This window comes from Azolla caroliniana, unplaced genomic scaffold, assembly GCF_043228905.1.
Source record: "Azolla caroliniana isolate FFs.n. ecotype wild unplaced genomic scaffold, voAzoCaro1.0.p SCAF_3, whole genome shotgun sequence".
NCBI classification, from domain to species: Eukaryota; Viridiplantae; Streptophyta; class Polypodiopsida; order Salviniales; family Salviniaceae; genus Azolla; species Azolla caroliniana.
The window spans coordinates 24,329,044-24,352,548 of record NW_028230438.1 but is presented as its reverse complement, the minus strand read 5'-3'; the positions used below and the strand labels follow the sequence as shown (position 1 = coordinate 24,352,548).

The 23,505-nt window shown below is 37.6% G+C and overlaps 3 protein-coding genes across 4 annotated transcripts; 2 read left to right on the top strand and 1 right to left on the bottom strand.

Moving 5' to 3' along the window:
- The first annotated feature begins 2,903 nt into the window (after positions 1-2,903).
- LOC147866766 (delta(12)-oleate desaturase-like) lies at positions 2,904-4,037 on the top strand. Its single transcript, XM_087317535.1, has one exon. It carries the CDS (start codon positions 2,904-2,906, stop codon positions 4,035-4,037), a length of 1,134 nt encoding a protein of 377 aa, XP_087173661.1.
- Positions 4,038-8,752: 4,715 nt separating this feature from the next.
- On the top strand, positions 8,753-16,442 carry LOC147866765 (transthyretin-like protein). Of its 2 annotated transcripts, none has more exons than XM_087317246.1 (6): positions 8,753-8,991; positions 9,912-10,000; positions 10,175-10,232; positions 11,755-11,856; positions 15,535-15,661; positions 15,780-16,442. In XM_087317246.1, the coding sequence occupies exons 1-6, from the start codon at positions 8,857-8,859 to the stop codon at positions 16,241-16,243; spliced, it is 975 nt and encodes a 324-aa protein (XP_087173372.1). In that variant the 5' UTR covers positions 8,753-8,856; the 3' UTR covers positions 16,244-16,442. The 2 variants fall into 2 exon arrangements, with proteins under 2 accessions (XP_087173372.1, XP_087173371.1); XM_087317245.1 differs by having other exon boundaries at positions 8,757-8,991; positions 15,765-16,442.
- Positions 16,443-17,583: 1,141 nt separating this feature from the next.
- LOC147866764 (ATPase family AAA domain-containing protein At1g05910-like) lies at positions 17,584-23,086 on the bottom strand (the record flags this gene model as incomplete). Its single annotated transcript, XM_087316778.1, has 10 exons — positions 17,584-18,321; positions 19,022-19,268; positions 19,357-19,422; positions 19,560-19,746; positions 19,864-20,106; positions 20,320-20,459; positions 20,540-20,728; positions 20,862-22,601; positions 22,831-22,926; positions 23,021-23,086. Coding segments are annotated over 10 exons (3,336 nt in total), but the record flags the coding sequence as incomplete, so codon positions are not given.
- Between the last annotated feature and the right edge of the window lie 419 nt (positions 23,087-23,505).

Below are 23,505 nucleotides of genomic sequence, written 5' to 3'. Positions count from 1 at the left end.
AGAAACACATTTCTCTTGATTGCGAGGAGGTTTTGTGAAAGTAGTTTAACCAACAAGAAAAGGTTAGGTGCCATTTTTGTTCTCACCTCTCAAAAGGCTTTGAAGGATTTTTTGCATGAATTGAATATGTGAACTCTTTTTAAATAATAATAACTTTAAATAATTGCACAATTGTGTGAGACAAGGTGTATTAATACTCTTGTATATTTATTAAAAAAAGAACATTACAATCTTCAGAAAGGGGATAGAGAGGAGAAAAAACATATATTTGTCAAACTGGTGTTTAACAACACAATCCACTTTAGGGTTTGTAGCTAGGCACATTCATGAGAGACAAAAATGATTGAAATTAGAGGTGATTTGGGTTTGGGTTTGGGTTTGGGTTGGGTTCGAGGTAGAGGGAGGGGGAGCAAGACACCAAGTGACTTTAGGTTAGTTGGCTATAAGACTATTCAAAGAAGAAAATATGTCATGCTTTTAATTAGTAGGTAGATTGAGTTCATATGGTATATGTGAGAACAATTATGTTTTGTATAGGGTGAAACGTTAGCGCATAGTAAATTGTTGTGTGGAGTGTAAGGCTAACATTTCCTCGGGTTTGAACTTAGCAAAAAACAAAACTATGCTTCATTTCAAATTATGTTATATTTGCCACAAGAGGATCCAAACAAGTTTGTGAAATACCAAATCTTGGTAACTAATAACATTCATTGCTATTGTAATTCATAAACAAAAGCTTGATAGTGAACTAAAAACTTTTTCGTCATTGTAATGTCCAAAGAGAGAGAAATGGAAGAGGCAAAGGTGCTTACGGGATCACATATTATGTGTATCTTTTTAATGTTCTTTTTTGTTTGTAATGTCATACAACATATAGTTAAAAATCTAAAAGTGCTCTTATTAATATCATATCCTCATTATTTTCATTTGGTTTGTTAAATGTTTTGATGCTATGTTCGGACCTAGTATTCTCTAGCAATAACGTATGTGCATTCGTTTTGTTATGCATTGTTTTTCATTGCAAGCCACTGGTATTCTCATTTGCTAATATTGTGTTTCTAGTATTCCATTTTGTTTGTTTTATTCTTGAAATAATCTTATCACCACGAAGCAACGCTACCTTTTGAACATTCTTTTTTGTTGTGTATGGTATAAGTTGGCCATAAGGTATTGCATCCTATAACTCTTGATCACCAACATTGTCTTTCTAGTTATTATTATATCTATAAGAATAACTATATATATATATATATGACCACTTTTTGCATGTAGAGAGACAAAGAGATTCACTTGTTATTGACTGAAGTTTGGTTATTCCAAGTGGCCCTTCCAATACTATATATATATATATATATATATATATATATATATATGAGTTATGATAAAATCTATTGATTAGTGCAAGAAGCAACCATATCATAACTCTTGTGATTAGTGCAAGAAGCCCTTCCAATACTATATATATAGGAGTTATGATAAAATCTATTGATTAGTGCAAGAAGCAACCATATCATAACTCTTGTGATTAGCGCAAGAAGCAACCATTAAACGCAGGTTAGTTATTATAAAAATACTCCCTATCCTTCTTCTTCTAATTGAATCTTCTTATTTTAAATATTGCTATTGGGTTTCTATTGTGTCTAATCGAATGGGTCATTGACAAGTCAATATCAATGATTGATATTATTGTAATCTTGAAGTATTCATATGATTGGATCCTTGAATTGTAGCACGATAACTATATCAGTTTCTACGTGTAATAATGTTGTGCAAAAGTGTTGATATATGCATACACATGTCCTTCTCATTTAGCTTATAATAATGTATAATAATTATTCATTGCTCAATGTATGATGTATGCATATTGTTCCATGGAATTTTTTATGATCCATCTATACACCAATATGATACCATTGCTTGTTTGCCATGCATTTGTTGTACCACGTAATAGGCCCTATGATTTTGTCCTCCATACAAATACATAAATCTCATGTATTTGATTGATATGCATGCATGGTTTTTCTTCGTAACCATTAGAATGTTAGTCATCTAGACACATGCATATATCATATTTTCACATGCATACATGGGTGTCTTATTAGCCATATGAATGTCATCCATCTAGACATTATATATATATATATATCATATTTTCACATGCACGCATGCTTTGTCTTCGTAGCCATAGGAATGGCATCCATCTAGACACTTGCATATATCGTATTATCCATGCACGCATGGTTTGTCTTTGTAGCCATAGGAATGGCATCCATCTAGACACTTGCATATATCGTATTGTCCATGCATGCATGGTTTGTCTTTGTAGCCATAAGAATGTCATCCATCTAGACACGTGCATATATCATATTGTCACATGCATGCATGGTTTGTCCATAGCCATGGAACATCACCCATCTAGACACATCCATATATCATGTATATTTTTGTGACATTTACCATGATGTATGTTTTATATCACATGATTTTAGTCTCTATACACATAAGAATGCTACCAACGAACAACCACACAATCATTAACTAGTGTATAGTATATCCCATGAATGGTTTAGTTTTCGCATACACAAAATGTCATGGTCATTGATATACACATTTTCCATCCATCCATATCGATGCATATAATGTATCTATAGTATCACATGTGCCCAATATAATTTTGTCTCCATATGCATAAGAAGGCCGTCCATCCAAAGACATGCATGCTCGATTACATGGCTCCTACCCATGGGCTCTCTTTCCAAATTTTAATGATGGTTGAGGCCATGCAAAGTTCAAAGTCATGGTGTTGTACCTTTTCAAACATTTTTTGGATGATCCAAAAAGAGAGAGAAAATATGTAATAGGTTTGTCTTCAATCAAATAATCATTTTGTGTTTGATCCAGAGATGGGTGTTGGAGGACCGATCAACAATGAGAGTGAACCAATGAAAGTGACAAGAGCACCACACACAAAACCACCTTTCTCGGTTAGTCAGCTTAAGAAGGCGATACCTCGACATTGTTTCAATAGATCTTTAATAAGATCAACATCATACTTGATACAGGATCTCTTAATGGTTAGCATCTTGATATATAGCACAAGTTTTATTGATCGTTTCTCTGGATTACTAGGATGGATTCTATGGTCGCTATATTGGGTGGCACAAGGATGTGTTTGCACTGGTGTTTGGGTCATAGCACATGAATGTGGTCATCATGCTTTTAGTGAGTATACCCTTGTCGATGACATGGTTGGTTTTTTCTTGCACTCGTGGCTTCTTGTTCCTTATTTCTCATGGAAATATAGTCATCGAAGACACCATAGCAATACAGGGAGCCTCTCTAGAGACGAGGTATTTGTGCCAAAAACAAGGAATAATTTAAGCTTCTTTGCTCACTATCACAATAACCCTTTTAGCAGATTGATGATCATTGTAGTGACATTGACATTGGGGTGGCCATTATACCTGACTTTCAACGTCTCAGGTCGGTCATATGAGAGACCGGCTTCACATTATAATCCATATGGACCCATATTTAACAAGAGGGAGAGATTCCAAGTGTTCCTTAGTGATGTATCACTTGTTGGTGTTGCAATTTTTTTGTATAAGTTAGCTTCTAGACATGGGCTTCCATGGCTAGTCCGGGTTTATGGAGTGCCTCTAATGATTGTTAATGGATTTCTAGTCCTCATCACATATTTGCAACACACTCACCCTTCACTTCCTCATTATTCGGATTCAGAGTGGGAATGGTTACGCGGAGCTTTGTCAACAATTGATAGAGATTACGGTGTTCTTAATCATGTGTTCCATCATATTACCGACACTCATGTGGTTCACCATATATTCTCTTCTATGCCTCATTATCATGCCGAAGAAGCAACAAAAGCAATCAAACCTATATTAGGGAGCCACTATCAATTTGATGGAACTCCAGTGTTGGAATCACTATGGAGAGAATTCAAGTTGTGTGTATTTGTGGATGTTGATTCTCCTATGCTAGAAGATGGTGTATTTTGGTATGGAAATAAGTTATAAAAGCATGTGATATTGTATTTTGCAAAGCAAAATCCATCCTACTTATGGATGTGCATGAAATAAAACATATCTCTGAGATTTATATATTTAACGTCTTCCATATGAACTCTACTATGTAAAAACCATATGAGTATGATTATACGTGCAAAGTTTTTTTAATGACTTGGGTAGCATATTTCACATATAATATTCCCCTCTCAATTTCACAAAATGCCAATAACCAATACAAGTACCCAATTGCATGAATTTTTTTTCTGATTTGCCTTCTGTCGATCTTGTTGCCACTACTAGAATAATAATATTATTTGTTCTTTGCTTTTCTCCTCTTTGTTTTGCAATATGTAATTTCATATTCAAATAAGTATAGGAATTAGAAAGATGGTTGCCAAGTGGTTAAGGGGTTGTGAAAACATAAGAGAAACCATTTTGAATCTTATGTAGGATCAAGCTTTGAGATTTTACAACATATTAGATCCCCAACTAGTTCCTTAAATAGATTTCTCTCGTTCCTTTAGGGTCACTTTATTAACTAATTCCCTTAATAGCCTGAACATATTAGTGTGAAAGGATTGTGAGTATGCCAATTTGTAAGGTTGTTGACTCTATTGTTATCATTTTACTTCATTAACTTAAAATCACACTAGGTTGGTAAAACTCCTTTACTTTACTTGTGCCATTGAATCATTGACCTAAGAATGCGTACTGCATATAGATAATTGACCAAAAAGCATGCAAATTGCAATATAGTTTCAGCAAATGACTAGAGAAAGTGAGTGCAGTACTTGCATTAGATAATTGAACTAAGCATGCAAAATAGTTTGGCAAATGACTCAAGAAAGTGGGTGCAATACTAGAATTAAACTTATAGATAGAACTTTCATAAATAAAATATTACCATCAAGCTTGAAGTGACAACATTATGGACATCATTGATGCCCATCGATGTGCATCTTGTTTAGGAATACCCATATGTTCATTATGTTTGTAGATGATGAACTCTAATTATATGGCAATTCCACCCTACTAAACATTGAGTCCATGGTTGGCAAATCTAACCCCAACGCTATAACAACCACGTATATAAAGGAGGTGTCAATCGTTAGTACATTAGCTTTCAATTTCTTTAACTACTCGTTGACCAAAATGGGCGCTATTATTTGGTTGGATGGAGTAACCTTTTGTGACAACTAGATTTAAGTATATCGATTAACGGATTGGAAGAAGAGTGTTTAGCCTCACCAATAAAGTCTCGATAGCATAAGGTTCCCATATCACCATGTGTCATGGTCCGTACGAGTTTGTCCCTATTCTTAATTTAAGAGGTTTCACAACTATCCTACCCTTAATCCATTAAAATGAGCTATATTCAAATTGGTTTGTAAGGTTATGACTATAACAAATTGGGTGATGAGGGAACGACATATCTTTATTGGTTCACAAACACAATAAGAAGAAAAATGAAAGTAAATCTATAAACATTGCAATTAGAGAATAAAAGAAATTAACTAAATTGATAATGTGTCACCGCTAGATACGCAACATTATATATGTGCAATCAAGCATATTATGTATAAAAAACCCCTACATTTGCCAGTTTCCCCAAAAACAAAAACTAGGTGTCAAGAAACAAGGTATATATAGTTAAGAGAGAGTTATTTGCAAACCATCCAAAGTATAACATCATATAAAACTTGAGCTTTTAGAAGAATTACCCGAATGCAAAGCATATATTCATGGGGAGACTTTTACAAAATTTCCAAAGTGTTATGAAATAAGATACACACTTCTCACAAAAATCCCCCCAAAGTGAACAACAAAAAATATATATTTAGAGGCATGTTTTTACAATATTCCCAAAGTAAATTGAAAATAAGATAATCTATTTGAGGCATGCATAATTTTATGAATTTCCCAATGAATATATTAAACAAGATCCTATATCCAGTTAGAGATGTACTTTTATATAGGTTTCTTGAATTATGACGGGTATAGTTGTTGTCCGCCGGAATAGTAACTGACGGCCAAAAGCGTAGGAATAAGAAACTATATAAAGCGTAACGTATGTAACAGTTCACGCGGGGAAGCGTGAACGGCTAATTAGACCCTGCATATATAAAGGGCAGAAAACCTCGTAAGGAGGTGCGTGTAAATTTTGGGAATTGGAAAAGAACGCATGATAATAGAATACTATATTCTCTGAGTTTCTGTGTATAGCTACGACTAATTCAGTGTCTGTGTCTCGGATACGTAATCGTAGTAGTACGTAAGCGCAACCTGTGATAAGGAGTCGGTTGTAGCCGTCTCCCCTTACCCACAGAGGAATCACAGAGGTTCTCTCCTTACGTAGTACGATTAAGCTCTGTTCGTTGTTCCACACCCACCTTGGGGTCTAGGTTGAAGGACTGACCACGGACCATGTTTCCTAAGAGGCAACACTTTTGGCACGCTTGGTGATTTGTGTTTCCTCACAGACGAGCAACAACGAATGGATGTTTAGCCGCAGACGACTCAGAGAACCAACAAGACAAGACCGGCCAATAACAAGGTCTGTCACACGCCAGGCAAAAGCCGCGCATCGGCGACCCTAGTAATACCTGCCAGGAGCGCAAAGAGGATTCCTTGCTCCCCAAATACCTCGACGAGACGAGGGGACCACGCTTACCGCAGCCTCTCGGTGACCTTCTCCGATTCGCCGTAGCTCCCATGATGGCCTTTGCCTACCCCCGCTTTAACGGCGAAACCGACGTCGCGACTCATGTTCGCATGTTCTTGAACGTTTGGAATGCGAACCACATGGCACAGAACCTTTCCGAGACGGTGGCACACCAGTCGAAAATGACGGAGTTCGGATTAACATTAGATGGGTGTGCGGCGTTCTGGCATTCACAGATGGATTTACCGGCCATAACAACCTTCGATCAGCTCCAGTCCGCCTTCTTGCGTTTTTTCCACCGGAGGGTTCCACAACACGAGATTCTCGGGCAGTTTTATACAATTAAGCAACTACCGACCGAGACAATAACAGACTTCAACTTACGGTTCCAAAATTTACGACGGAAATTGGATCGAAGCCTTGCGGAGGAGGAGGCACGGGAGACATTTCTGGCAGCGTTACGCCGGCCCATCAGGGCAACGCTCAACAACAATAGCGTGAAAGGGGAAACAACGGATATGGTGATTGAACGAGTGTTACAGCTCGAGTTGGATGACGAGGAGGAGAGGTTTTCGATGTCATCCTTACGACAAGCGTTACCTCAGGATGAGGAACGCCAATTTCGTCAGGCAATCCAATGCACGATTTGCTTGAACTCGGGGCATTCCGCGGTGGAGTGCAATATGCGAATCCACTGCCCAATCTGCCACTCGAAGGTTCACACAATCGACCAATGCGAGTACAATATGTTAAATAGAGCCACGCCTGCGGTCCACAGCATGGACACACAACGGCAACCAAATCGGGTGGATCAAAGGAGGCAAGAAGACCGACCCCGGTATAAGGATCGCAACCCGCGGGAGGACAGGTACAACCAGAATCGCCGGAATCACAATGAGTCCGAGGAGGAGGACCCGGAGGACGAGGATTATCGTGGACATCCGAGTTATGCCAAAGGAGGTCGACGATACGAACATCAATGCCCGATGAACAAACGGGGTGGCTTCAATGGCTATCGAGGTAAGCCTCGACAATATAGGGATCATTGACGTTACGACGAAAGCTCGGGGGATGAGCGGCACCAGGAACAATGGCGGGATCAATAGCAGCCACCGCGTACGTCCCGACAAACGAGGCCGGACCGCGAAGAGCAAGTAGCGCCCGGAGAACGACACACTCCACCTGGGGCTGAGAAGGGAGAATCAAGCATCCACTATTTTTTTTGTCAGCAACCCGGACATTATGCCACACAATGCCCAGCACGCAAGGGAAAGGGGCCCGCCTAGCCAGATGTTGTCTCTTTGTTATTCGGATGTTATAAGTTATATGCGTGCTGAAGTATTGGACAGACAACAATCTTTTGTATGTTCGTAGCCAAATGCCATTGGGAGGGGGGGGGACTTCCGTGGTACCAATAGTTCAGAGGGTACTTTCACAAATTTGTGGTGTCCCTAGGTTGTCCCAAGTTGATATGGGACTCATAAATGGGCCCAATCATAGTCCCAAAGAAGGCACCACTTTGGGTTGGAGGTGCATCTGAGAAGTCCCAAACATAGTTGGGACTGCCTCAAGCAAGGTTTAGGTTGGGATAGACCCAAGCAATGCCAAATTTGAGTTGGGACAGTCCCAAATGTAGTTGGACCAATCCCAACGACCAGCCAAAGGGTAGCCCACCAAGCACCTCTTGGCCTAACGGTTAGGGTAGCCCAACAACTACCCCGTGGCCTATATATGGAGGAGTTTGTCCTCATTTTCATTCATTCCTGACTTGTGAGTTCTACTATGACGTCTTGTAACTATTGAAGCTCTCTCTTGTCCCTGTACATAGTTTTGGGAGTTGTTCGGATTTTGTCTTGGCTAAGTCTTGATTCGTCCCGACTCCCAAACCCTCTTTTTGGTTTGTTCCCATTTTGGGAGTATTGTAAGCTTTTCTGTTGGATATACTATATAGTATAAATTCTCTTTTGTCCCAATCATGTTGTGTGTGAGTTTCAAGACCCCCATAAACTAGGGGCATAACAAATTTCTCAGAAATAAACTTCCGCGGTATCAATGGTTCCGAGGGCACTTTCGCAAATTTCTCAGAAGTAAACTTCCTCTTAGTGATCAAGATTCAAGGAAGTAAAGAAGCGATTTTGTCCGAGACAGAAGGAGAGACAGACAGCTATGGCAACCCTCAATTTTCAAGACTTCTTGTCTTGCTGTGGCAGCTCTAAATTTGCCGAAGAGATGGCCAAAGCTTCTCCTTTCTCGTCTCTCTCTGAAGCTGTCCTTGCCTCGAGAGAAATCTGGTGGAATAAGGTACTCTTTTATATATCTATCTATCAGCCATCCTTTCTTTTGTTTTTCTCTCGATTCCAAGTAAGGAAATGAGTTTTTTAATTTTTTAATTTTTTTAATATTTATTTCTCTAAATCACGCACAATCAAATATATTTTCTCCCAGAAAAGGGCATGAAAATGCCATAAACCTTTGTATCTCTTTGCTGAATCGGGTGAAATTAATTGAAACAATATACTTACTTTATGGAATCAGAGTCCACAAAAAGTTCATCATATAGTCGAAGGACTTTTTATTTTATATTTAGTGACGTAGTTCATCATAAAGTTGAAGAAGTTGCGATTATGTCAACTATTTGTTGCTCCTTGTCATAGATCCATCTCAATTTGTATGATCAATTATGACAATGCATATGCAATTTCGTTGGATCAAGTTTCTAAATTTACATTTGAGGATGGTTAATCTCATAAAATCGAAAAAGATTTACAAAACATGCCCACCTTCATTGTAAACACACTATTTGCATCATTTATAATTTTGTTCAAGTGCTTGATTCTTGATTACTTGGAGAAAGCACGATCTGTTGTATAAAGTGGTCAGAAATGATACACCGCACAACCAATATGTGAACCTTAGATCTAATAGAAGATGGGCCATCATGACAAGATTTAGGGTATTTTATGATATTTTGAAGACACTCTGAAGAGTGAAATGTAAGTTGTGAATGGAATTTTTTAGAACATTTTCATGATATCTTCAAAAATCCAAGTGCAAAATAGATGTCGGTCATGATAACCCTTAACTATTGAAATTTGTATAGGGCCATTTTGGAATCAAGATGTTTTTAAAGTAAAGGAAGACTACTCCGAGAAATTCGAGAGTATACCAGTAAGGTTTGTTTCTACTAATAATGGAATTGTAATTCATTTGATTTAATCCAGATAGATATACCAAGCTGGTTAGAAGCATTCGCAGCCCATCCTCGAATTGGGGACTTGGAGGCCTTAAAGAGAGATGCACCAACTGCAGAGTATTATTCCTTGCTTATTTGATTTCTGTTATCTGATATTTCATATGCACAAAAGCTCACCAGTCCTTGATATGGAAATACATTATTTTGTATTCTCACGTTCTTTCCATCTGTACCATTTTTGCCACTACCATTCAAATGTAAAACTAAATTATATCCTTTTTAACATTCTAGATGGTGTAAAGGGGAACAATCAGTGGCATTGAAGAGTGCCAATGATAACATCATGCAGGTAGAACATGAAATATTGCATGCATTTCATCTTGTCATTAATTTCTGGTTTGTTGCCTTAAATATATTACTGTTTTCAAACAAAATAGATGCATTAGGAAATCCCTAATCTATTTCTATACTGAAACTAACCTGTCTAACTTCCCCAATTGAATCACTGATGTGGCTAGCATTTCACTTCTGGGGATAAAATAAATGAAGGAAGGGAACAAACATCTCCTTAAGATTTTTAATTTGTGAAGAAAAATTTCCCATCCAATAATCTAGATGAATCGTGAACATGAAATTTGCCACCATGTTCGCCCCAAGCACTAGAACCCCCTTTTGGTATATCTTTATTCATAGCCAAGGGAAGCGAACACAATAAGTTGTAACACAAAAAGTAGAGCATAGACAGCTGCAAAATCCTAGTTTAGGCCAAATTTGATGACTGAAGCTAACAACAACCTCTAGAACAGTATCCATTGGGCAAAGTAGATAAGGTAACAATGGAGCCGAGTTTGTGCAGATTTTACTACTGAAGAGAGTCTTTGTAGCAGCCTTAAATTCAGGATTCGAATTCTACATCAAAAGAGGTTTGTCTGAATAGGGCAAGACTTGATCATGCTGCCAGATGTCCACCTCTTCTCAGTATTTTGACCAACTGACTGACTTATGACTTTTAAGTGATTTCATGAGTGGCATATATTTACGATTGGATCCACTGTGCACACACCTCCACACATCAGATTCAAATGTTGATTGGCCTCAGCTGTTTCAGAGTAGCCATGCAATGTCAGCTTGCCTGATTTGACAAGTTCTGGGATCGCATGTAAATAAATAAGTTACCTTAGAATGTCATAAGACACCTCGATGATAGAAACCTTATTTAAAATCCACACGTATACAGAGGAATGATTTTGAGACGTGAATGTAAGATATATGGACATAAATCATTGTGCTATGAACTTTTTCGGAGAGATATTTGTTATAGATCAAGTTGAAATGTTGTTGAAAAAACATGGTTCACACTATGGGGTGGAGGAAAAAATGGCTTTAGCCAATGGAATATAAAACAAGTCTCTGAGAATCCTTACCAACAAAGCTAGAGATCATTTTTAACAAAGAAAAAACAGTCATATCTATCTTCTACCATTTGCTTGTAGTGTTGTACAGATAAAAGCCTTCTCTATTCTTTTGGAAAAAAAGTTCCATTCACTTCATATCTATCTTCTACCATTTGCTTGTAGTGTCTATTCTGGCTTCATTAAACGTTGTTCAAGCATTATGATAATCCTCGTATCTACTCATGTTAGACACTAGTGGTGACAAATATTCTAATTAAGAAACTAAGAGACTGATATCCATATACATGACCTCCAAGATTGACAATCCTGAATGAAATAAAATATTAGATAGGATGGACATTGTTTTGGGACCTTTTGCCGTTAGAAATTCTTTTCATAATTAGACTCAAATGGCTTTTTTATGCCCCGGATTTTATTGATTATATTCATGTTTCTACTCTTCTGTTTGATGAACAGGAACTTGCAGAGTGGAATCAGCAATATGCATCGAAGTTTGGCTTCATTTTTCTGATATGTGCATCTGGAAAATCCAGCTCAGAGATACTTGCAAGCCTAAAGGTATTAATGCATATCTTAATGCGTTGCAAAAGGGGAGTTCAAAGCTAGATATCAAAGATTTGACCATGATATTTTAGAATTTTTTTCAGTACCTATTCCTTGTGAAATACGTTATTAAAATATCCATATTCACTGAAATTTCCTCTTGTATAATGAGTCTCAATATGACAGAAGTTAGAATAACATAAACTATGAGATTAATGTTGCCAAAGAAGACCACAATGTCCTTTGAGACCAACGTTATAAGACATAACCTTAAGCCGATTCACATGTCTGGATTTCAACTTATTTGCGCACACTATGATGCAAACATAGATATTTTCTATAATTTACTTTGGTATATGCATATTTACAACAAACTTCATTTTCTCTTGTAATAAATCCAATCATATTATGACTTAGGTGGCTAACTGTGGGATGGCATGTTTTTCTATTTAATCACATGCATGTAGTCCCATTGTAGAGCAATCACCTTGAAATTGATTTTCTTTAAAGAACTTGTGCTAGAACTAAAGCCTCTCCTAATACTTATCTTCTCATAAGCTATATTCTAATCTGCGTATCTATTCCCACCACAAGACCAAAAACTTAAGCTTCTACCGTAAGTGTTTGGGCTGGTTGTAACTCATTAGAGATGACTCCTCAATACCATTGATCGTGCCTTGTTTCTCTCTATCTAAACATGACCAAAGTCTAAAAGAATAGAAAGAAAGATATATTAACGGCTTCTAAGGCCAAAATTGGCCCATGAGACAATTGGTATACAACAAAATAGGGATTTTACCCAATCATCAAAAAAAAATAAAAATAGAACTTAAGCTAAAAGAGTTCTAGTATTGTACAAAACGTGTTATGATGTAACATATTCGATAAAGGAAACGACTTTGTACTAGGCTTAGTGTCATTTCCATCCAAGCCTCTCGAAAAGAAGTGGGAGGTCAAAGGGTTTCGGTTTGGGTGTGAGCCGTGGTCCCGGTGTAAAAGGTACCCCAATAGTGGCTTCCAGGCGGTGTAGCTCACATTCCCTTATTGTCTTAATTGCTTCTACACCATGTCGAGTTGCTTTCAAACCCGACATTCGAGGGCGTTTGGTTCTTCTTTGGTTTTTTGCTTCATCAAGGAAGAGGTTGAGTGGTGCAGGTGTGTCCACATTCATCGTCTCCCCTTGTCCCTGAAAAACTTCATTTGTTACATGTTGGTGAATCTTAGAAACGTTATCGTCAACATTTTGTAGTTTATTCTCTCTATGTTGTTTTAACTCTAAGCTATATCTACCTAACTTCTTTATATCTAGAGTATCTAATAGTTTGGGGAGGGTGGGAGAGGGACCGAGCATGTCTCGGTATTTTGCCCTTATCTCAGCGTAAGTTGGACACTTGCATGTAAAGTGGTACGCCTCCTCTATCTCTATGTGACATAATGTACACATCCTTTCCTCTCTAGGGATGCCATTAGTATGACCATTCTCAATCTCAAGTTGGTGAGATGATATTCTAAGTTGTCCAATGGCAACCCTTAGTGCATTTGGTAAGAATGCATCTAGATATTTTGGTCGTATAATAAAACCTAACTTAGAGAAGTGCATGAAGTGTTCCTTATAGTATAACATTTTAGCTGGGATTGGCACTAGTGGGGCGATCCATTTATACCGAGTGTAAATTTGCCATATTTCTTGGCGTATTACTTTATTACGGTCCTCATGAGAGATTAAAGTGTTATCAATTGCGTGGTTGTACCTAAGGGGAGGTAGGTATTAATTTCTAGACCGTTTGCATGAAGCCATCTCACCATCATGCCATACCATGAGCTAGTATAGCTAGACTCATATAGTGATCGAGATACCTCAAAAGCTTGATGAGATATCCTATCATGTGGTTGGCTATGTATCCTATATCCTATGAATAAAGACTACAATTTGAAAGAGTGCTACTAACATCGGGGTTAAAGTGAACTCAGCTCTAATCATGTCATGTGGTACTGTTAATTTGCTTCGGAGTTGGTGTGATAACATCATCACCAATGGCCTCTCCAATTGCGTCCACATGAGTGATCCGAACTGCTATTATCAACTTGGAAAACAAGATAAAATGGATCATCCCCAAAATATCACTTGTTGTAAAGATGGCCCACTATAAGAAACTTTTGAATTTGCCAATTGTGTCATTAGGGAGTGGAATCAGAAGAACACTATGTTTGTTAGTGTATTGTTTTTTATGAAGTAAGAGGGAGATACCATTACCTCTTTAAACAAGACTTTGGCCCATTACACAAGGTAATGGAACACAAGGACTGACGGTGCTTGGGACTTTTCTTGCTGGAATTCAAGACCCACATGGAAAAGTTGTTGAAGGACAGCAATACAACCACAAAGAACAATCACAACTTTCTTTAGCCCCATCACTCCCACTCATGCTACAAGTCAATCAAGGGGTACACAAATGGGCTCCCAACTAGGACATAACAAAAGGGCTACAATAGATTGGGCAATAGCAATTTGTTGTGCATGTAGGGCCCGGCCCCATGGACTGCGATCTCACCACCTTTGTCATCGATAGATAAAAGCCATTATCTCTTGACATCGTAGGTTCTTCCCTTGCTTCGGAGACCTCTCCATTCTGGATTGACCTATGCTAGAAATATTTCAAAAACAAAAATTACAATATATATGACTTGAGAATCTTACATGTACTGTTAACAAAGATGAGTCTATTTTTATCTTATTTACTTTTTTTATGTAGAAAAACACTCAAGAAGTAATATTATGTAACACCAATGGCTGGTTTCTTGTCATGTTCTCCTTATGCTCTTTGGATGAACTCTTCTATTTGGTCAATGCATAGAATGGGGATGATACTGGGCATCCTTGTTTCACTACCATGGTGCTCATGAATTCTCTAGAAAAACATTCGTTTGTCTACAACATCTTTATCTGATATAACCTGACAACCATTGCTTTCACACATGTTGGTATAGCCTGTGGGGTTGGGGTGTCCTTTACACCTGACTCTCCTCCATTGCTGACCGCAGACGATTGTTTTGGTTAGAGACCTGCTTGTCCTACAGCCCTTGCCAAGGAGTTTAGCCATACAAGATCTCACCATAATCTTGTGATACTGGTGTGCTGATTTGTATTCTGTCTGATACGTTGTACTTGTTATTTAATGACTGTGGGAATCCAGTTTAGCATTTCTGAGCATGGGTGAAGTACAAATGCAGCCTTGCCATTCTGAGGTTTTTCATATTTTTTGTTACCTTTTTATATTCAAATTATTATCTGCATAGATGTTGGTCATGTGAAGATTTCAGCAAAGAAGAAATTTCCCTCTCCATGCATTTTCCTGTTATAGCTCTACATGTCCCCTTTGGCTCTTTTTATGGCACAAAAATGTATCGTGTCTCTTTATAAGTTCATAGTGTTTTCGGTGTGACCTTATGCTTGTGCTTGGCTGCCTTATTAATCGTTGACCCATACTGGATCTGGTGAGTCTTCTACTTGCATCCTCTTTATGCTAATTCCATCATGCCTTCTGTAAATTCACACTATGTGTTTTTGAAAAATGACAATGTGACAACCCATTTCCTCTAATGTGTCAACTTCAAAATTGTATATCAAATCAAAGGCACCATGTTTGACTAGTACATAGTCAATGACACTAGTTCCCTTGCATGCTTTGATAGGAGCGATATGGTAGCAGACATATCGATGAAATTCAGGTAGCTGCTGCTGAGCAACAAAAGATAACAGAAATACGACTTGAAAAGCTCTTTCAAGAACGTGGATTTTTAACCACAGAGTTGTCATCTGGTATCTGCTCCTCTAATTTAAGTCAATCTAATTTTGGTTATTCCATTATTCAAATTATAGATTCTTCTTGTTTCTCTGTTGAATATGAATTTGATGTGGGCAGGTAATTTGACTGCAGAACGGCGGATGGGTCAGATTGCTGGTCATCTTAAAGATGGTGTTGTGAATGCAAAAGCAAAAAATTCTTCAACGTTACCAAATCAGCCTATAGAAAGGCCACCGATAACTACCCATGTGTTAGATGTGTCGATTGGGAAACCAGGCGCTAACATTGATGTAGAATTGGATATCTGGAAAGACCGTTCAGAAGGACAAATATCTGGTGAATGGATAAACCTTGGCTCATCTATAACAAATTCTGATGGTCGATCAGGTCCATTGATACCACCATCAAATAATGTGATGACTGGAAGATATCGACTAACATTTAATACGGGTACATATTTCCAAAAGCTCGGCATAATGAGCTTTTATCCATACGTATCAGTTGTATTTGAGATAAAGCCCAATCAGATCTCCGAACATTTTCATGTACCAGTTCTTTTGTCCCCCTTCTCTTACACAACCTACCGTGGAAGCTAACAATTGCATTGGTGAGAAGAATGTGGGAAGGAAAATTTCAGTTACATGTCAATTCTTTGTTTCCATGTCCTGTATTTTGTTATTATTGCACACGTTATGATCATTAAGACTGAATTAGTTCTCTATTTGATCATGTTCTTTTGAAACATAGTGTTTGTAGCATCCATTTCCATCTAATATTAAATTGGCTGTTGCAACCTGTGCTTACATGCACAATCTCTATATTCTATGGAATCTTTTACATAAATTTAATAGTTATTATGTATGAAAATATAGGAAATCCTATCTCATAGTTTCTATGATATAATATATAATATATAACCTAAAGGACTGAAATCAGACACTAATCATGAATACAAATATGGGTGAGTGCAAGTTGGAGTTAGTTGTGGCATCTACATCACCCAACAAATAGAGCTAATTGGGATGGGGAAATCTTCCAAGGAACCAAAAGATTTGTTTGATAGTATGGATGACTGGCTAGGAAGTGATCGGCTTGTTTTTGTAGGTTGGTCTGGCCTTTTACTTTTTCTCACTGGTACAACCTTTGTCTCTTCATGGCATATACTCATGGATTTAGCTAGTTATTACCTGGAATGTTGCAACTTCAGCTAACAGGCTCACTCCCTGCTCCTGCAAGCTCTATACAAGCTTTAAGCTCTCATCCACATCATATTGAACCACAAATAAAACACTGATTCTAGCCTTTTCTATGTTGATTCGTGAGACCATTCACTTCCAAACCTAGTCAATAGTTTATGTATCTGTTTTTACTTTCAAATTCACTACAAATATCCAACAGAACTTATGACACAGCTATCAAAAAATAATGCAAAAAACGATCCTATATTTCTGAACATCAAAAGGTTCATAAGCAATTCTGCCCATGACTTGCATGGCATAACAATATTTTATACAATGATACTACAAACATACAATTATCTTCATAATAATATTTTAATTCAAATCTCAGCAACCGTTTCATCCCAAATCGAGATATCCCATCAAGAAAGACCTTACAAAAGCCCATTCAACATTACTAATGAATAACGAAGCAAAGATTTCATCAATCAAAATATATCTGGGCGACAGTTTCACAATATAACTGGTCAGAGCTTTGCATCTGCCTCTCGTATTTTTGTTTCATACAGAAACTTTTGATTGATGTATAAAGGAGAACATCATCATGCTTCAGAGATGATGCTCTTTACATTGAAATCTGAACCTGCAAATTGTCTATATGTTTAAAATTGATCTCAATATTATACCTCCTTTCTCGGTATCATCTAATTTGAACTTCCATTATGAACTCCAAATTCTCTATATACTCCCAATGATAATAATGAAGAAGACGGCACTTTCCTTTCTTAGAAAATGTATATAAATTTCCATCTCCAGGATGACACTACCTAAAACATTTTGAATACTAGTCCTACTAGTAGTCCTAGTCAATTATTTACAGATGAAAACCACCTCAATCTTGAAGGAATAAATCTTAGTTTTGAGAGCCATGAGATTTCTCAGCTGCAGGAATTTGAATGAAATGTAGGATCCTCTTGATATTGAAGGTTGGTGAACCGTTTCCAGTTTTAATGCCCCACTATGTAATATACTTGGGAAATGGGAGTGGATGTATATTTGATTTTCTGGAATGTTGTTTGAAAACGCCATATCCATAGATAAACAGTTTGAAGGCAATCTTTCTGCAGGACTCATTTAGTGCTCTGAATCGACATTCACCTTCACCCCTGCTATGCTTTGTTTCAAAACTTGGAAAGCCCAATTTCTATCATCAAAATCAGCTTGACTCCGAAATTCTTGACAGATGACTGCATGTAATTTTTCAAGCTCTGAGACACCATACCCTTTAGTGCGCCTTATGAATTGCTTTTTCAGCTTTTCGATTTGATGACTACTAGCAAATATCATTGGATCATCTAAATCCATTTCAACATTCTCCTGATTCCTATGCTCAGAAGGATATTTCTCAGGAGATATTGGATTTGAATCATTTGCATTGTTAGCATCCTCTTGTCCTTCCAAGTCCATTTTGGAGACTAAATCATTGCCACTAGACCCTACATCAATACAATAATACCTGTTTAATAAGTATATGAGCTTCAAACAAGTTCATGTTTATATCTTGGAAACATTTTAACTTTGAATGTAGGCTAGCCAATACGAAGGCTCTACTCAGTATTCTCTGTTAAGTTAATTTGGATTTCTTTACAATTCTCTATTTCTTTACATTGGCAGGTTCAAAAGGTATAGCCCTAATATCCTAAAATACAAAAAGGGAAAGAGCCCAATATTGACTTGTGTGAGAAACTTCTGTTCACACTAAGTCCCAATGCCTGTAACAATCAGAGCAATTTTCACAAATTCCAAATGACTTGGGAGTGCAGACGAACTATTCCGCAACAAAATAGATACCATGATCTAATCAAGTCTCGCTTCAATCATAATAAAATAAAAGCATATTATCTAAGGACCATCGTGTATAATCCAAGACAGATGGACTACTAGAAACTAAATTCATTTTCTAGTCAAAACATGAGTTTCAAATGAAATTTCAAGGTGTATTAATATGTCCAATTGTCCCATAAAAAATATCAACTTCAATAAAAGATGTAAAGGATCTCCATAAATCATATACTAGATTATAAACCGTCTCTTATAAACTGCCCTTAATGTTTATGCAGAGCTTCAGAGATTTTATGGATCAAACTCACCCACTCAACATGTGTAAGTAGACTAAAAAGACAGTTGTGTACATACCTCCTACATCTTCATCACTATTAAGCCTTGCTAATCGTGCATTCAACTCCAGGTTTTGAGAGAGACCACTTTCTGGTTGATTACCATGCAACCTTGCACTAACATGTGTCTGCTGAGAAATTTGTTGGTTACTATTCTGAGTACACTCTAGCTCCTTTTCATTCAATTTGAGAGGACCCCCTTGGGCTGCTATCGCATCACACTGAATCACTAAATCCTTATCAATCTGGGACAGCATTGCATGTGCCTGGCTCATTATAACACCAGGAATAAGATTAAGCATTTGAATAATAGAAAAAACTCATTTTTCTGATACATTAGGATTATAAGCATACTGCATCTCGAAGGGCGCAAGCTTTGCTCACAATACGAGCACCATTATAATCATCTTTATGGTATGCCTGACACCGGTGTTCATAAACATAAATAAAATATGGGTTAACATCAATAAGAAAATATAGAAATCATAAAAGCCTCAGCTAGGGTCTATGGTCTAAAATGCAAATATGCAAAAGAAATACATTGACTACAACCATACCTTTGCATTAAGTGGGATCAACTCCAAATCCTGTAGAAAGGCAGATCGGGTAAGATATTGCCCACTATCAGTGTGTTGCAACAAAGTTGAGACATCCATGGGAGTTTGAATAGCTGCATGGTAGTCTGGTGCTTCATCCTCTGAAACTGGGTAATGAAAGACATTGAAACATTTTTCATGCAGCAGTCTGCATGAATGATGCAGAAAACGCATTTAAATTAAGAAACATTTCAAACAAAAAACTGCTGGATACAAAATTGAACAAACTGTTTGGTGATATTATGCATTTAATCATTTTATTTACCGGTTGCAGATTTCCCTGAGGCACATTCTCATTCGTCTTAAAGTATGTTGCTCTTCCTCGCATTGAGCTTGCAACTCTGCTCGGCTTCTCTCTCTTTCTTGTCTGGGTGCTTTTGGAAGTGCAGGGGGGGTGGCAGGTTTATTTTTTTCACTATACTTTTGTTCTGAAATCTCCTTTACTGTTTTAAGGAGCTGGGAAAAGAATTTAGCTCTATCCTCGGATCTTGGATATTCCAATTCATAGCTGGCAGAACAGAAACAATATGGAAGTGATTTAATCAAAATATATAAGAGAATTTTGTTGATCAATAAATTGTTAAACCATTAAAACATCTCTAGCTAGTAGAGTGGAATAACATGCATTACTAAATTTCCCAAAATATAGATAAATAGATGCTTAACCATAAAGCAGAATACATCAAATTGGTCCTCAAAAGGAAAAGAAAAAGGAACATACATGGAGCTACCAAAAAGACTTGCAACTTGTTCATCAAGTTCATCTTGAGGAACTTTTGCAGTAGCCAGAAATAGCACAGGCAAATTGGATGGTAACTCTGCTAGAAGCATCAAGAGAACAGCTCTGAGTTGCACATGGGCCTACACATTAAGCAAACATTATTAAAAACAGTATTTATCAATATTGAAAAGAACATGTCATCTTCTAGTCCAAGACATACCGTATCCCACCATAGATCTATCTGTGGCAAGAATAATACTGCAGGAGTGGTTCTTCTCGACTCTCTAAAAATGTTTATGAGTGCTTCTTCAGGTGTCCTAGATCCCATATCAGAAAGAAGTGAAGGCAATGAAAGTGAATGCACAGGAAATTTTTCCAGCTCATGAAGAACCGCTGGACCAAGATGCTCCTGTTTAAAAAGAGGTATAGTCAGAACACGTCTCAATAGAGTTATAAATTGAGAATTCATAACTTACATCACTTAATAGGTAAAAGTAGCTGGTTGATATTAATTGAGTTATAATTGAGAATTAATAACTTACAATTCCAGCTGCTTCCTTCCCACATATCAAGAGTCTTGGTCGATAGACAAAAGGGTAAGAGGACCCATATCGGAGAGTAGAAAATGCTGCAAGCTGATCAGCACCCTTTGCACATAACTTCGAAATGCCTTCTGTTTTGTGCATTGGAAAAATACCAGATATTGATTCCATGATGTATTTCAGCCGATTTTCCAAACAAGGAAACACAATAGAAGATAAAGGCATCGATTGTACTAAGGTGCCCCTTTGTGCAGCTGGTGTAATTGTTGACATTGCTTCTAGAAAGTCAAGGCGTTTAACTTGAACAGAGTTTACATCAACCATCAGAGGATCGTCACTGGTATATACTTGTGGATATTTCCTCCTAAAAGCCCCAATTGCTGCTTCTGTGCATAGAGCTTTAAGATCAGCCCCACAGTATCCAACACAAGCAGTTGCAAGCTCCTTACAGAGATCGTCACTCGCCTGTTGTTTCCATGAACTAGTATGGATTTTCAAAATCTCTTCTCTAGCCTCCGAATCCGGTAAGGAGAATGTTAACTCTCGATCAAATCTACCAGGTCGCCGTAAAGCACTATCAATTGCATCAACTCTATTGGTTGCTCCTATCACAATGACTTGTCCTAGTGAATCCAACCCATCCATGAGGGCAAGAAGAGTAGAGACTATAGAATTATGAATTTGCTCTTGCTTGCTTGAGCGCACTGGAGCTAAACCATCAATCTCATCAAAAAATATTATAGAAGGTTGATTACGTTGTGCTTCCTCAAAAAGCATTCTTAGTTGTCTCTCTGCTTCACCAACCCATTTGCTAAGAACATCAGCCCCTTTGCGCATGTAAAAATTTATTTTTTGACCCACGCGTGTGGCTGAAGCAGCAAGTGCTCTAGCAATCAATGTCTTACCAGTACCAGGTGGCCCACATAGAAGAACGCCCCTTGGAGGTTTGATACCGTAGTTTTGAAAGAATTTTGGGTAAAGTAAAGGGAAAAATACAATCTCCTTGAGTGATTGGACGTAGTCAGAAAGCCCTCCAACTTTATCAAATGTTATAGAATCATCCACATGCAATGGCTGAATATCTGCTCCCCCTTTGTGACTCAATCCTGCTGTTGGAATTCCACTGGCCAATTGATCATTTTGAGAACCTGATAGATTCAAATCCCGGTTTTGAAATCCTAACAAATCAATCCCGCCACCGAGCCATGATTGACCTGACATTATACCTCCTCTGAGCCATGATGGTCCTTGTGATTGTACAATTTCATCAATTAAGAGAGAATCATCTGATTCATCGGCCCTCAAAGACCGATGCCTTTTATTTGCCTTGAAGCTGACACGCTTCTCTTTCCGATTATGTTTTCCACCATTTTGTTGGGCAAATGATTTTGATGGAGACCTTTGTGGATGCAATGGTCTTTCCTCATGATGTGGAGAAAAGCGTTGGACTTCAGTTCGAGTCCTCAGTGCATAACGCCGCCTACCCTCTACCTCATCATCTTCATCTTCCCTTTCATCTTCATTTTCATTTTCTTCTTCTCTCTCCTCCTCTTCTTCGTCCTCCTCTTCAATGTCATCATTTTCAGAGGATGATTGTTCTTCATCCTCATCAGATGATTCGGAAGATGTTGGCCTCAAAGAGCGAGTTGTACTCCTCGGCCTAAGGCCTTCACGTCTCGGCAGAGGCTTATCTTCACCACAACTAGATTTCCTTCCTGTTGACTGCCTAAATGGCCGCCTCTGCAAAAAAATGCTTCATCATTTCCCTTCACTTTAACAAAATGCATAAATAAAAAGCAGAATAGTAATTTAAACACTCTCAACGCTTTAAAAGGTTGAGACAGGGTCTCTGAAAAGGATATTACCATGTTATAAACAGAAGTTAGAAAAAAATATTAAAGATATTCATCAAGGTAATTTAATAAAGTCCCTGAATCCAAAATCAGGTTAGAGGAAATGAATGTCTCACCAATTCAAAGTCATCTTCATTGTCACTAAAAGAGTCGTAGTCCCCCAGAGTGGTAGGTCTCTTTTGCCTTGACGATCGCCTCAGGTTTGCCACAGGCTGAGACAATCTTACAAAGTGTAAAAAAGTTCTATACTACATTGCAAAGATCATACTACCATCGGCTATACATTTTGGAGCTCTGAGAACTGACCTTATTTTTAACATTTTGACCTCGGGTAGAAGCAGCGGAGGATGACGCACGCCCCTGAAAACAGGGATGAATTTAAGAAAGAAAGAAAAATCAGCACAAAAGATCTATTGATCTGAAACAAAATGGGACGAGGATAAAAACTGATTGTTATTTTAACAAGTTTCTCAATATAAAAAACATTTTCAAAGATCCAATGTTATAGTGGCTCACGCAAACCATAGGCAAAATGTTATTTTCACTGGATAAAAACACTTTAATCAAGTTTATACACAAGAAACTAGGAAACTGACATGCATTCAAAAGTGATCACCAATGGAAGGGAAGGAGAACTAGAAAACTCGTCATCTTAAACCAATTGTCTCACATAAAAAAATACAATTCCACTCAAGGGTCAAGTCCAAATATGATGCATACTGAATGGGAGATTCACCAAAAAAACATACCAAATAAATTATTAATTAATGCTAGTTTGAACAAAAAAATCC

Bases quoted from the DNA above. Each gene is read 5' to 3' on its own strand.
- LOC147866766 (XM_087317535.1), top strand. From the start codon at position 2,904: ATGGGTGTTGGAGGACCGATCAACAATGAGAGTGAACCAATGAAAGTG.
- LOC147866765 (XM_087317245.1), top strand. From the start codon at position 8,857: ATGGCAACCCTCAATTTTCAAGACTTCTTGTCTTGCTGTGGCAGCTCT. The intron at 10,233-11,754 runs GTAGAACATGAA...TTTGATGAACAG, and splicing joins CCAATGATAACATCATGCAG to GAACTTGCAGAGTGGAATCA. The intron at 15,662-15,764 runs GTATCTGCTCCT...TGATGTGGGCAG, and splicing joins AACCACAGAGTTGTCATCTG to GTAATTTGACTGCAGAACGG.